Here is a 14,826-nt window from a genome sequence, read left to right as displayed (position 1 = left end):
CCAAGGCTTCTTTGTCTTTGGCCACCTTACAGCAGCCAGCTTTAAGGGCCTAAATAAATCTGTTTCTTCTGGTTCAACAACTGGCCCCAAACGGGACCTCTGCCTGATTTTCAATGCCCTAAAGCAGTAGTTTTCAAACTTTTTTTTTTTTTTTTTTTCCTCTGGAGACCCAGTTGAAGATGATTGTTGATGCCCACGATCCAGGATTATAGCTCTAGCCTGGCCCTAGCCGTTAAAAGTCCCGGCTAAGGCAGGCTGGTCCCTACCTTTTCTGACACCGCATTGTGCCCCAGAAGCAGCCAGCAGCAGGTCCGGCTCATAGGCAGGCGGGGGGGGGGGCCACAGGGCTCTGCACGCTGCCCCCACCCTGAGTACCAGCTCCGCACTCCCATTGGCTGCGAACTGGCCAATGAGAGCTGCGGGAGGGTGGTGCCTGCAGGCGAGAGCTGCACTGAGCCGCTTGTGCGCCTAGAAGCTGGCCCTGCTGCTGGCTGCTTCCGGGGTGCAGTGTGGTCCACAGTGCCAGGTCAGGCAGGAAGTCTGTCTTAGCAACCCCACTGCGCCGCTGACTGGGAGCCATCCAAGGTAAGCCCACGCCCCAACCCCCTGCCCCAATCCTGAGCCCTCCCCAAACCCAGAGCCCCTTCCTGCACCCTGAACTCCTCATCCCTGATCCCACCTCAGAGCCTGCACCCCCCCAGCCCAGAGCCCTGACTCCCTCCCGCATCCCAACTCCCTGCCCCAGCCCAGAGCCCCATCCCACACCCTGAACCCCTCATTCCCGGCCCCACCCCGCAGCCCTCACCCCTGCACCACATCCCTGAACCTCTCCCACACCCCAAACTCCGTTGTGTCGCGGGCATCAACAATTTTCTTCGACTGGTTTGCCAGAAAAAAAAAGTAGGAAAACCACTGCTTTAGAGAGTGTTTCTTCCTGTGAGAGACCCAGCACCTTTGTGGGATCTAAATTTGTCTGCTTTTATTGACCTCCTTTCATGCCTTAGCATCTTGCTTGCTTGTTTCTATATCTGTTGGCAAAGGTAGCCGCCTTAGTGGCCATCACCTCTGCTAGGAGGGTGGGAGAACTGAATACGCTGGTCACTGATTCCCCATTCACAGTTTTCTACAAGGCAGCATTCAGCCACACTGTAAATTCCTTTTGAATGTGGTCTTGGATTTCTATCTGAATCAGTCTGTCTACCTGCCATTGTCCTTCCCAAAGCTGCATATGCACTAGGACGAACAAAGACTCCACATCTTCGACATTCCTTGATTGTTAGCTTTGTAGCTGGATAGGAGAAAGCCCTTTCAAGTTTCTTTCTCAATCTTTGTTTCTCACAGAGTGTGAGAGGGTCAACCAATCACAACTCATAGGCTTTTGAAATGGATAATGCATTATGATGCTGCAAAAGAGGTAATGCCTCCTGACAAGCTCATAGCACACTCGACTAGAGCACATTTGACGTCAGCAGCTTTGTGGTTCGTGTCCCGATTATGGGCAATTGCAGGGCAGCAACATGGTTTTCCGTTCATACCTTCACCAGACAGTATGCACTGTCTGCTGCATCAAGGGAGGACACAAATGTAGGGAAAGCGTCACTCCAGAGCATGAGCCGTTTGTATGGGGGTGTGGTCACCCTTATGCATACGTCTAGGGAAAACTCTCCAGCACCAGTGCACAGGAGGCACATGTGCCTGCAGTGTATCTAGAACAGCGTTTGAGAAGGTAAGTAATCATTTTTTCTGTTGCATGAAAAGATTGGAGGTTTTGACACTTGTTCTTCTTCCTGTGTGTGTGTGAGGGGGGAACCCAAGACTCCTTAAATTTAAGGGATGGGGGGATAGGGAGGCAAAGATAGGGTGGGAGTGGCCTCTAGCCTCCAAAATGGCAGATAGCATGGTTTAGGCAGACTAGGGACTGGAACCTGGGTTTTCCACATCCAAATGAGTGCCCTAACCGTTTGGCTATTTGCTGTTTGGGGATAGGAGATCTTTCTTTTGTCCAGAAATTCCATCCTGGACCTGAGAAACCTTTCTAATGAATGTTTTGTTGAAACAATATGTATCTGAAAAATTTCAGTTTCAACTAAAAAAAAAAAAAAATCTTTGGTTGGAAAAATTCCTGATCAGCTCTACTAGGTGACGATCTGCATCTTTAGTCACTTATTTACGTCTGTAAATGTGACCTGAAGTGACTTGACCCAGGTCATGCATGCCTGTGGCAGACCTCGGAATTGAATCCAGGCATGAATCCCAGTCCAGTTGCCTTCACCACAAAATCATTGTGCCGCTCACCATATCTTAAATTACATTGTAAACTCTTCATAACAGAGACCTGTGGTGTGGCAGTGGTTCTGCCTGTGCTTCATTTCTGGTCTCCCACTGCTCCACCCAGCCTCTAACGCCTTCTAGGTTGAGGGGACTTAGCCTTCCAGGATACCCAAAGTCCCAATTAAATGCACAGAATGTAAACTCTTCCCTTCCTCAGGGATGCTGTGATAGACAGCAGCCCGTACTGATTCCTGGCCTTAGCCAATCTTGTCTCCCATAGTGAGAGCTCCAGGTCTGTTTTCCCTTTTTTATAGAGCAATTAAAACTTAGAACCTACTGTAACTTGCATTTGTGATTGTGAAAATGGCCATGAGTGACCATGGAGAATATTTTTACTTTGGCATATTGCTTTCCTTGACAAATCCCCTGTATTAGTCTTGAAAGTGTATGATACAAAAGCATTTAGGGGGGGGAAATTACACTAAAGAAGAAATGTTACAGAAAACTAGGGGGAGGTCTCTTTACAAATACAGTACATCTCCTGTTGTGTTCTGATTCTCGGAGCTGAGCTCCCAACAGGGCCGGCACCAGCCCACCAAGCTTGTGCTTGGGGCGGCACCTGGAGGGGGGCGGCGCGATGCTCCGGCTCCGGCCGCTGGGGAGAGCGGGGCCACGGCCGGGGCTCGCCGCCCTCCCCCCAGCGCTTTGGCCGCCGGGGAGAGCGGAGCCCTGGGCGGGCTCGCCGCCTTCCCCCCGGTGCTCTGGCCGCCGGGGATAGCGGAGCCGTGGCGGGCTCTCCCCCCTCCCCCGGTGCTCTGGCCGCCGGGGACAGCAGAGCCCGCCCTCCCCCTGGCGCTCTGGCTGCCGGGGAGAGCGGAGCCCCGACCGGGACTCTCCGCCGGGGAGAGCGGAGCCCCGACCGGCCCTGGCTCCCAAACACAGGCAGAGATACTACACTTCCCTGTGGGAAGTTTCAGGGAAAATGATGGGTGGAAATTCTGAACTGCTTATTTCACAGGGCTGGAAGTCTTTTGTGATGATCCTGTTTTAGTGAAAGTTGTTGAATCACAAACCTGTGGCAAGATATTCGCTGTGGAAATACTGGAAAAGAGTGATATTCCGCTTGTTGTTCTGTATGACACATCAGGAGAGGATGATATAAATATCAACGTCGCCTGTCTGAAGGCCTTGTGTGACAAATCTTTTGAACTACACCTTCAGGTACTATTTTATGATGTAATACTTGTTCATTTAAAATTCTGAAGTGTTAAATCATGGGGAAGGAGTACAATACCAGAAACTCGTTAAATTTCTTCCTTCAAATATTTTGTTGCAGGCAGATGCTTTATATACAAATGTTAGAGTAACCAACGTTTGCTCTGACGGAACCCTATATTGCCAGGTGCCATCAAAGGGCCTAGCCAAACTCTGCGAGATCTTGCAAAAGTTGGAAGACTACTTCCAGTACAAGGTGTGTAATGAGCAGGGAGGTGCTGAGGTAATATTTTTGACTGTCTTACACTCCCTGCATCTCAGCCTTACTCTTTACTGAGGCACAGAGCAGGAATTCAGTCTTTCAGGACTTTTCAGAAAGCATTAGTATTAAACAGGGCTGTTATGTAAAACCCTGACTGTAGCTGTTAATAATTGTTCTCAGCCAGCTTCAGAGTACCACACAATTTCTTAGTAAAACATTTAATAAACACAAAAGCTATTGTAAATAGTTTTTGGAATACTTATTCATAACTTCTTAAACAAAATCTAGTAAACTGGATGTAGTAAATTTCCTGTTATCTCTCATACAGACTTCCCCACTTTGTTGCTATTATATATTTAAATGCAAGGTTTCAACATGACGGTTACACTTCTGTACGTTAGCGCACACAAACACTCTAATTCTCTCAGGTGATTTTTTTGGTCTTTATAGACAGATCATGATATATATAGTGTGTCATCTGCACTCTTCTGAGCTTGAAAATGGAAAAAGCTGAGTTGCAGCCAAACACTTTGGAGCCTTGTCAGCAAACAAAAGTCTGGGGATCCTACCAGCTAGCAGCATTCCAACCCTTTAGTTAACAGTTGACTGGCTCCCTTGTTGGTGAGACAGAAATCTGTAGTCTGTATCATAGATTCATAGATTCATAGACTCATAGATTCATAGACTTTAAGGTCAGAAGGGACCATTATGATCATCTGGTCTGACCCCCTGCACGCTGCAGGCCATAAAACCGTCCCCGCCCCTTCCCTGGACTCTGCTGCTGAAGTCCCCAATCCTGTTATTAGTGACCTCAATCGGCAGAGACCCTCTTGCTAGAGATCCCTGCCCCATGCTGCGGAGGAAGGCGAAAAACCTCCAGAGGCTCAGCCAATCTGCCCTGGAGGAAAATTCCTTCCCGACCCCAAATATGGCGATCAGTAAGACCCCGAGCATATAGGCAAGAGTCTCCATCCTGACCCCTTTTAGTCATTATGCTATTTACCTACCATTGCTTGGTTTTCCTTGACAACTATGTTTTACCATTAAACCATTCCCTCCATAAACTTATCTAACTTAATCTTAAAGCCAGACAAGTCCCTCGCCCCCACCGTTTCCCTCGGAAGGCCGTTCCAATATTTCACCCCTCTAACGGTCAGAAACCTTCGTCTAATTTCAAGCCTGAACTTCCCCACGGCCAGTTTAAATCCATTCGTTCTCGTATCCACGTTAGTACTAAGCTGGAATAATTCATCTCCCTCCCTTGTATTAATCCCTCTAATATATTGAAAGATAGCAATCATATCCCCCCTCAGCCTTCGCTTTGTCAGACTAAACAACCCAAGCTCCTATCGATACAGTGACACAGATACTGGGATCAGCATATCCACTATCCAGTCCCTGGATCTCTAAGACACTCATTCTGTAAAGCACTAGCTTTTCACCCACGAGCCAAGTCGGGTAAGCCAAGTCACTGAGCTCTGCCCTGTTTTCTTTTTAACTGGAGCAAGGTTGCAGTTTAACTAGGGTTACCATATTTAGTGCCTCCGAAAGGAGGACACTCCACGGGGCCCCGCCCCCGCCCCAACTCCGCCCCCTCCCCAAAGTCTCCGCCCCCTCCCCTGCTTCCCGCGAACATTTGAGTCGCCGGAAGCCTGAAGCAGGTACGGGCGGTGTAGGGGGAGGAGGCGCGGCCCAGGCTGGCCCCCCCCCCCCGGCGTTTCCAGCCTGGGTCGGCTCGGGCCCTGGGGTGCCGGCCCTGGGCCCGACCGAGCAACCCCGGCCCGCCCAGCACTGCCGGCCCCCGGCCGAGCACTCCCGGCCCCCGGCACCGAACCGCCGGTCCCCAGCCCGGCACCGCCAGCCCGGCCCCTGAGCCCCCGGCCCAGCCCCGCTCCGCCGGCCCAGCCCAGCCCCGGAGCCCCCGGCCCCGCTCCGATTTTCCCGGATATGTCTGGCTTTTGGGGATTTCCCCCCGGACGGGGATTTGGAGCCCAAAAAGCCGGACATGTCCGGGAAAATCCGGACGTATGGTAACCCTAGTTTAACTCAATTAGCTAATAGCTAAATGTAGGTTCCATAGTCTCTGTAGCCACTAAGGGTGACACATTCTCCCTTCCCTGATCCTCCCTCTAGGTCTGTAAAACACACTACAGTGGAGTCAAACATTATTTAATAGACGGCTTCCTTAACAAGGAAAGCTGGACTAGCACTCACCTGTGTCCTAAGTGGTACAAGAATAGGGATACAGCCCTTGCAGCAAACATGTTTTGGTCCTGTATGGATCTGCCATTAAGTCCACAGGGCTATCTTTATCTCCTGTATTTATAACCTTTCCCCTCAGAATCTGGCTATATTCTCAAATGTTTGCCCTAAATGAAAACATCTCATACAGCTTCTTAAAAAAGTTACTGAGCATGTGTAGCAACTGCCACACCCTATTTCTGGATGTTTCTGTCCCTCTCTTAGTGAGTCCCTCTGCTCTGCACTAGTCTTTGCAGATGTGCAGGCAGAGTATTCAAACAGAAATCTGTGATTACTTTCTTTGTGCCAAACAGTCAAATGCACTATAAAGCATGTGGGTTACATCTGTTTTCATATATGTAATGAGCTGAGATGGAAATGAGGAGAGATTTCATTGTCAGCCCCTTTGGCTCCAGGACATTGAAAGTACTTGACATTCTAATACAAAGCTTGATGAATGTTTGTTTTAGTCTCCTTGCTGAAGCTTTTGCAAGCCATCTCTTGTAGTAGTCTCTGCTCTTGGTCTGTTACTTTTATGCTTCTCTGGATAAGAACTGTTTACAACCAACCCAATAGGTTTTCTGCTCATATAAGTGATCAAGATGCTCTCCCCATCTCCCACCCCCCAAGAGATTCCCCTGTGCCTCTCATTCTTGTCTGACTTTTCTGATGGGCAAGGCTTTTGTAGAGGGGAGATGCAAACCCACCGTGGCACTTGCAAGACCCACATGTCACATCAGAGTAAAAAGGAGTGCAGTTAAGGAGGAGACCAGTTTTTAAACCTTCTCCAGCTCTGCCTATCAAGGTTTAGGGCAGCTCTGGTGCTCATTCTCTCCCTGGAAATATAACCTTGATATATATATTTTTTTAAATCCCTTAGGTTAGATCCAAAGTGATAAACAGAAACTTCTTAAGTATCAGAGGGGTAGCCGTGTTAGTTTTGTATCCACAAAAACAACAAGGATTCCGGTGGCACCTTTAAAGACTAACAGATTTATTTGGCCATAAGCTTTCATGGGCTACAACCCACTTCTTCAGATGCATGGAGTGAAAATTACAGATATTGGCACATGAAGAGAAGGGAGTTATTTTACAAGTGGAGAACCAGTGTTGACCGGGCCAATTCAATCAGGGTGGATGTTGTCCACTCCCAATGATTGAGGAGGAGGTGTCAATACCAAGAGAGGGAAAATTGCTTTTGTAGTGAGCCATCCAGCCACTCCTAGTCCCGATTCAAGCCCAGTTTGATGGTGTTAGGCTTGTAAATGAATGGTAGCTCAGCAGTTTCTCGTTGAAGTCTGTTTCAGGGACATTCAATAGCAGATTTAAGAGTAGCCATTCTTCAACCAAAAAAAACTTCAAAAACAGACTTATTTACCCTTGTTTCTTTATCACAGCAGGCACCTGAATATTTCATCTCATTACCTTTCTGTGGCAAAATCTGCTTGTTCCCTTATAAAGGAAAATGGGCACGTGTGGAGGTAAGAAACAGATTGTTGATTTTGGTTTTTTTTACCACCAACTAACTTTCATGTGTCAACTGAAAATTGCTGCTATTCTTTGATTTTTCCCATGTAGCATCTGCTATTTTTGTAGGTCTGGGGGTTGGCTAAAATCTGGATCATCATCATCTGAATTCTTTGACACTGATTATGGCATGTGTATCATTTTACACTGACTACTTACTCAAATAGTAAACACACATAAGTAATCTTTTACTTTAGCTGATGAAATGTGGAATAGATCCCTGTAGGTCTAACCCACTGTTTTTGTGTTGTCATTTAACAGATTTCATGTCACCAAGCATAGCATCATAAAATGCACTGACAACATATTTTCTTCCATTTCCTTAAAATATTAATTTGCTTTGTAAAGATACTATGTTGATCTCTTGCTAGTATTGAGTTTTCCTTACCACTCGCATTCTCATTTCAGATAACAAGCGTTCACAGTAGTCGTGCACTAGATGTGCAGTTCATGGATACTGGAACAGTTGCATCTGTAAAAGTATCGGAGCTTCGAGATATTCCATCACAGTTCCTGAGAGAAATAATCTCAGTACCACCCCAGGTACAAACATCATTTTTAAGTAAAGCTGATTGCCTCTATACCTCTCTTGGCCATGTCTTAGTCTTGATAATTTTAATGTGTGCTCTGCAATGATTTGTGGCTTTAAAATGTTTTAAGATTGCCTGTTCTGCACTATGGACTACAGGGGTGTGAACTGCTAACTGCCTCTTGTGGACATTGCTGGCGCAAACTAAAAGGAACCAAAGTTCATGTTAACATAATCCTCTTTCAAACAGGACTACATTAACGTGAATTTATGTACCTTTTAATTTGTGCCAGCAGCATCCAAACGGCAGTTAACACAAAACACTTGGGTGCCCTCTGCAGTTCTTCTCTCACACACACCTTGTGGACCACACTTCAGCACAGTGTACATGTAGCCTTAGAATTAATGTTGCGTTGTGCATGCTAACGTCTTATAGTATACAGTTTTAAATGAATACAGATTGTTCTTGTGTGCTAACAGTAGAAGGCTGTGGCAGTAGTCTTACTCTATGGGTAAAGGGACTCCATTCTGCAGACCACCACATTCTTAGTGGTTGAAGTAACTTACAGCATAATAGACTCCTCCTTTCACGCTTTTAATACCATATATCTTTTAATCCATCTGAGTTAGAGCTTGTAATAAACTACCTAGTTTCTGTGCAGGTAAACTTCAATAGTACAACATCATCATGTAATTAAATTGTACCATTAACATACTCATGTCTTTTAGGCTATGAAGTGCTGTTTAGCAGATCTTCCCCGTAACATTGGCATGTGGACTCCAGATGCTGTATTGTGGCTGAGAGATACAGTATTAAATTGTCCTGATTGCAGCATTAAGGTAAATGTAAATATCTCAAACACTTGAAATTCAATAAACTATGGAATACTGGATTGAAATGTGAATGAAGAGTTATAATAAAATATCATCATAAAGTTACAGGAACTTGATACCTTCACCCTCCATCAGACATGCAGGTTTTGATTATAAAAAATAAAATTCTTTCAGGCTTAAAAATGTTTACCTACATTATTTTTGTTTGAAAAGCTATTATACTAGACAATTTACAGCTTTGTAGCCTCCCATAACATTTGTATTCTGTATGAATTCATCATTTTTTTTATACGTTTAATACAAAGTATATTTGCTTGTATTTCCCAGCAAATATTTTTTATACAATACTTGGAATCTACATTTAATGAAGACAAAGAATTTTCCTCCTTCCAAATTCTCCTATGCTAGTTCGGTATAATTCCTTTTTACCAGCAAATGAGGGCAAGAAAAAAGCAAAACTCTTGTCGTGCCGCCTCATAAAAAAGGAAGTGGGTGGATGACCCTGCTCAGTTATTTTCATGTCTCCAGCAGGTGGAGGTAACTCTTCCAGCTGGCTAGGAGAGGAATTTTTTAGTTCTTATTTGCTTTTATTTCTACATGACAAGTCACTATCCACAAGCCAGGCTGTGACTCTACGGTGCGCCAGCTTGCTGCTCAGTAATGTCCCATGTGGACGCTGCTACAGCACAGTGAAAGTTCCACTCAGCCACACTCTGGGGATTTTCACTGCGCTATAGCAGTGTCCACACCAGATGTTACTGCACAGCAAACTGGTGTGCTACGGATTCGCACCCTGGCTTGCAGTGTAGTAACTAGACAAGTAGATAAGTCCTAACACAATGTAGTTTAATTTAATACAGTCCATTTGCAGACTATCTCACTTTTTTTTGGAATATGCTGAGTAGAAGTCAACCATTTGTAGTGTGACCTACGTACCTAATTGTCTGGGAGCACCCATCAAAGTCTTCAGAGAGTCTGATATAATTAGTACATTACAGGGGATCTTCTGAAAAATCTTGCCCCTAATTTCATTACAGAGTACCACCATGAGTGCACCTTTTGAGAGGCACACTTTGTAGCTTTTCCTTTTCTTGTCTGCTTTAGTGTTGAATACTGCACATTTAAAATACTGCTGGACTAGTCTGGCATATGTAAATATTGTAAAATGATGTCGTCAAATGTGTGGCTGTGTATGTTCCCGCTGTGTGCTGTCCCAGCTCTGTGCAGACAGCTGGCACCGCAGACCTCGATCAAACTGCCCAATGACCACAAGATCTGTTCTTCTTCGAGAGATGTCCCTATGGGTGCTCCACTCCAGGTGTTGGTGCGTGCTTGCGCCTTTGCTTGGAGATTTTTGTAGCAATACTCGTACCAGCCATGCATGCGCAGAGCCTGCCCCCCGCTCTGAGTCTAGCTCAGGGGTAGGCAACCTTTCAGAAGTGGTGTGCCGAGTCTTCATTTATTCACTTTAATTTAAGGTTTCGCGTGCCGGTAATACATGATAACGTTTTTTAGAAGATGTCTCTCTCTAAGTCTATATTATATAACTAAACTATTGTTGTATGTAAAGTATTTTCAAAATGTTTAAGAAGCTTCATTTAAAATTAAATTAAAATGCTGATCTTATGCCGCCAGCCTGCTCAGCCCACTTCCAGCCTGGGATTCTGTTCACCTAGGCCTGTAGCGGGCTGAGCAGGGCCTGTGGCCAGGACGCTGGCTGGCAAGGGGCCGGCAGCCGGGACCCCAGGCCTGGGGGGGGAGTTCAGGGGTCAGGGCAGAGGGTGCAGGGCAGAAGGCCAGGAGTGTGGGGGGATTCAGGGGTCATGGCCAAAGGCTGGTGGGTGGGGGGGTGCAGGGCAGAAGGCTGGATGTGTGGGAGGTTCGGGGTAAGGGCAGAGGGCTGGGGGTGTGTGGGGGTACAGGGCAGAAAGCTGGGTGTTGGGGGGGACTCGGTCAGGGCAAAGGGCTTGGGGTGTGTGGAGGTGCAGGCAGAAGGCTGGGTGTTGGGGGCGACTCGAGGTCAGGGCAGAGGGCTGGAGGGGGTGTGGAGGTGCAGGGCAGAAGGCTGGGTGTTGGGGGAGACTCGAGGTCAGGGCAGAGGGCTAGGGTGTGTGTGGAGGTGCAGGGCAGAGGGCTGGGGTGCTCCCAGCCCCCTGCCCTGAGCGGCTGATGGCAGGGAGCTGGAAGGGATATGCCCTGTTCCACTCCCTTCCCCCAGGCTCTGTTCCTACCTCTCTCTGCCTGCTCTACGGAGCTGTGTGCATGCTGCCGCTTGGCTCTGCTCCGCTCCCCTCCCCCTCCCTCTCTCAAGGGCCATTGCCGGCAGGGAGGGGAAGGAGGGGCTGGAACGCACCAAGCTGGGGGAAGAAGCGGGGGAGGAGGGAAGCTTGGCTGCCGCAGGACCAAGCTTCTGCCTCCTGTCCCCGCAGGGGAGAGCGGTGGGCGGGGGGGCTGAGTGGGGTGGGGTCCCAGGGCAAGAGGTAGAAGCTTGGTCCTGCGGCAGCCAAGCTTCCCTCCTCCCCCGCTTCTTCCCCCAGCTTGGTGCGTTCCGGCCCCTCCGCCCCTCCTCCTCCTCTCACCGGGCAGGCAGCGTGCCACTCAAAATCGGCTCCTGTGCCGTGTTTGGCACACGTGCCGTAGGTTGCCGACCCCTGGTCTAGCTTAATAGTACGCATGCGCGGCCGGTCCCCTCAGTTCCTTCTCTACCGTTCCCGGACTGAGACGGAGCTCAGCAGACTCGTTAAGAAATTCTTTCCTCTGGTTACAATTGCCCTTCTAGTTAGTTAGTTTATTGTTAGTTATAGTTAGTTAGTTACCATTTCTATCTTAAAATTCGTTCCTGTCAGCCACAGCTGCTGCGGACATGCCTGGCTCCCCAGGCTTTAAGCGCTGCTCTACCTGCAAGGAGGCTATCCCTCTGTCAGATGGCCACTCACAATGTATAAAATGTTTGGGGGAGACCCACATTCCCCAAAGATGTGCCCACTGCAGCAAACTTCCAGGCCACGGAAGGACAGAGAGCTTAGACTGAAACTGCTCCTCCTTCAGAAATCCCTAGGGTCAGTTTCAGACCCAGGCGCTGATTCCAGCTCCGCTGCCCGCCACAGCCCCCCGCCTCAAAGAAGCACAAAAAAACTGCAAAAAAAGGGCAACTTTTGTCACCAAAGAAAGTCATGCGACATAAGATTTCTTCAGGCAGATCTACAACTTCCCTGCCTGTGCTCCCCCACTTGAGCACATTTGATGAGCCGGGCTCCTCCGGCACCACGCAGAACCCGCCTGAGGCTGCAGCAGCGGCGCAAAGCTCCGGTGCCGAGACTTCAGGCTTCCAGCTGCCTGCCTCTCTTCTGGCACCGCAATGGACGCGGTGCCGACATTCCACGACCTGCCTGACCCTCTGCAGGCTGATATTGCTCTCCTGGCACTGGCCACGGCACAGACACCCGCTGGGCTGACTGGCAGTGAGCCCAGGCTCAAAACACTGGTGCAGAGGAATGTTTCCTCACTGCAACTTCCTCCTGCACAGCCTTCACCTCACACAGGAGACTCAGCACTGCAGTTTACTCAGGCAAGAGATCTGCTGTTGTCACCTATCCTGCAGTCACCCCTGCTGAATGCCTGCTTCTCTCCAATGGCTGAGTCAGGGTCTGAACAGCTTTCCTCCAGTGAAGAGGAAGCTGGATGACAGGGGGATTTTTCACTATATCAAGACTCCCATCCCCAGATCCCAGTCAACAGAGGTCATAGAAAAATTACCTCATCCTATTCTCAGGATCCTGCCCCCAGGGTGTAAACCCCTGGATGGCACCACCTCTGCCCTACCCACAACCATGGCAACATTGGGCCCCATGGGCATCATACCCTCGAGAACACACGCGCTACTCCACCTCAACCAGGCGCAACACCTGCCTAGCACCACCACCTGACGAACCTGCCAATGACACACGACACCAGGCAGCACTGTCACACTTGCAGGATCAACCAAGTCCTGCTCCTATTCCAGTAGAGCTGGAGGTAACACCTAAAGAAGCCTTACTTCCCCCTCCTCCAACATCGTCGGATGACTTCTCAAAATTCCAAGATCTCTTTTAAAAGAGTTGCCAGTGACTTGAGAATTAACTTGGAGGAAGTCCTTGAACAACAGCATGAGTTAACTGACATCCTACAGCCCTCTTCTTTAGGGTTGCATTACCAATCAACGTAGCCCTTTTAGAACCTGCTAAGTCCATCTGGTAGACTCCAGCTACAAGCCTTACCTACCTGTAAACAAGCGGACCGCAAGTACTTCATCCCTTCTAAGGGCTCTGAATTCCTTTTTATCCATCCAGCGCCAAACTCGGTGGTGGTAGACGCAGCCAACCGAAGGACCAAACAGCAGAATTCCCGCTCCACCCCGGCCAACAAGGAAAGTAAATGCTTGGACCTCTTTGGTCGTAAAGTATATGCATCCTCAATGCTATAATTTCATATTGCTAATTATACTGCAGTTCTTGCAAAATATGACCACAGAAACTATAATAAATTCATGGACTTTATTGATGACATTCCAGAACAGAAGAAACAACAATTCACAGCTCTGGTTTCCGAGGGACAAATCATATCACGTACTGCTCTTCAAGCGGCCCTCGATGTAGCCAATACTGCAGCAAGATCGACCGCCACAGCAGTGGTCATAGCTCTCCTTTTTCTTTCTTTCCTCGAGAGGTCCAGAGTACCACTGAAGATCTTCCCTTTGACGGTAAGAAACTCTTTGCTTCCACCACAAACGACGTGCTTCATTCAATGAAGGACTCAAGGGCAACCCTCCAGTCCTTAGGAATCCAAACACCTACGACCAGAAGGCAACAATATAGATATCAACCTTACCACCGTCCGCGTTACCCCGCATATACACAACACTTCCATAGATCACAGGAGCAACAACAGCAATGCCAGAGACCGAGATTCCGGCGTCGGCGTCCCAATTCTATGGGGGCGCCTCAACCCCCTCCGACTAATAAGCAGATTTGAAGTCTTGGTCGAGGGTTTAGAAAACTGTGTTCCCACTTCAGCGAGTACACCTATTTTTGGACACCGCCTACGACCATTTTCCCATCAATGGCAGAACATTACCACCAACAAGTAGTTTATAGAGGTCGTTACAATTGACTACTCCATCCCCTTCCTCTCCTTGCCTCCCATCCACCCTCCCCATCCCTCTTCAAGGACCCCTCTCACGAGCGACTACTCCTCCAAGAAGTGCAATATCTCCTTCAACTGGGAGCAATAGAAACTATGCCCGAATGACACAAAGGGAAGGGTTTTTACTCTCATTATTCCTTAACAGAAAAGAAAACTGGGGGATGGCGACCGATCCTCGACCTCAGGCGGCTCAACAAATTTGTCAAAAAGCAAAAGTTCAAGATGGTTACTCTCACCACCATAATCCCAGTGCTGGAGCAGGGCGATTGGTTTTCAGCCCTCGACCTATAGGACGCCTATTTTCATGTGACTATACACCCGGCCCACAGACGCTTCCTCCGTTTTACCCTTGGCTCAACACATTTTCAATACAGGGTTCTACCGGACTGTCCACGGCCCCTCATGTTTTTTCCAAGCTCCTAGCCGTAGTCACTGCCTATCTCAGGAAACAAGGGGTCATAATATTTCCTTACCTTGACGATTGCCTCCTCAAAGGCTCAACGTTCGATGAAGCTCTCCGATTCACGCTGCTTACTGTCAATTGTTTCCTATCTCTAGGCCTACAAATAAACAAAAACAAATCCACATTATGCCCCAACCAACATCTGGAGTTCATAGGAGCAGACTTCGACTCCCAGACGGGATTGGCATCTCTCCCACCTGACCGCTTCAACTCCATAAGCCTACTGGCCACAAAACTTCGCAACAGTCCCTAGGTCACTGCCCGAGACTGTCTACAACTACTAGGTCACATGGCCTCGTGCAC

The 14,826-nt window shown here is 48.2% G+C and overlaps 1 protein-coding gene across 9 annotated transcripts in view; it reads left to right on the top strand.

Moving 5' to 3' along the window:
• Positions 1 to 14,826, top strand: part of TDRD7 (tudor domain containing 7) — a 129,043-nt gene that overhangs the window by 93,647 nt on the left and 20,570 nt on the right. For 6 of the 9 annotated variants that reach the window (XM_065549917.1, XM_065549922.1, XM_065549923.1 and 3 more), the window contains exons 10-14: positions 3,290 to 3,492; positions 3,608 to 3,742; positions 7,387 to 7,470; positions 7,925 to 8,059; positions 8,775 to 8,885. In XM_065549917.1, coding sequence (XP_065405989.1) covers positions 3,290 to 3,492; positions 3,608 to 3,742; positions 7,387 to 7,470; positions 7,925 to 8,059; positions 8,775 to 8,885 — 668 coding nt within the window. The remainder of the gene's footprint in view (positions 1 to 3,289; positions 3,493 to 3,607; positions 3,743 to 7,386; positions 7,471 to 7,924; positions 8,060 to 8,774; positions 8,886 to 14,826) is intronic. The other 3 variants (XM_065549924.1, XM_065549920.1, XM_065549919.1) reach the window with 1 other exon arrangement.

The sequence above is a fragment of the Chrysemys picta genome, chromosome 6, assembly GCF_011386835.1.
Source record: "Chrysemys picta bellii isolate R12L10 chromosome 6, ASM1138683v2, whole genome shotgun sequence".
Taxonomy (NCBI): domain Eukaryota; kingdom Metazoa; phylum Chordata; order Testudines; family Emydidae; genus Chrysemys; species Chrysemys picta.
The sequence above is the reverse complement of the archived record's forward strand: the minus strand, read 5'-3'. Positions and strand labels throughout refer to the sequence as shown.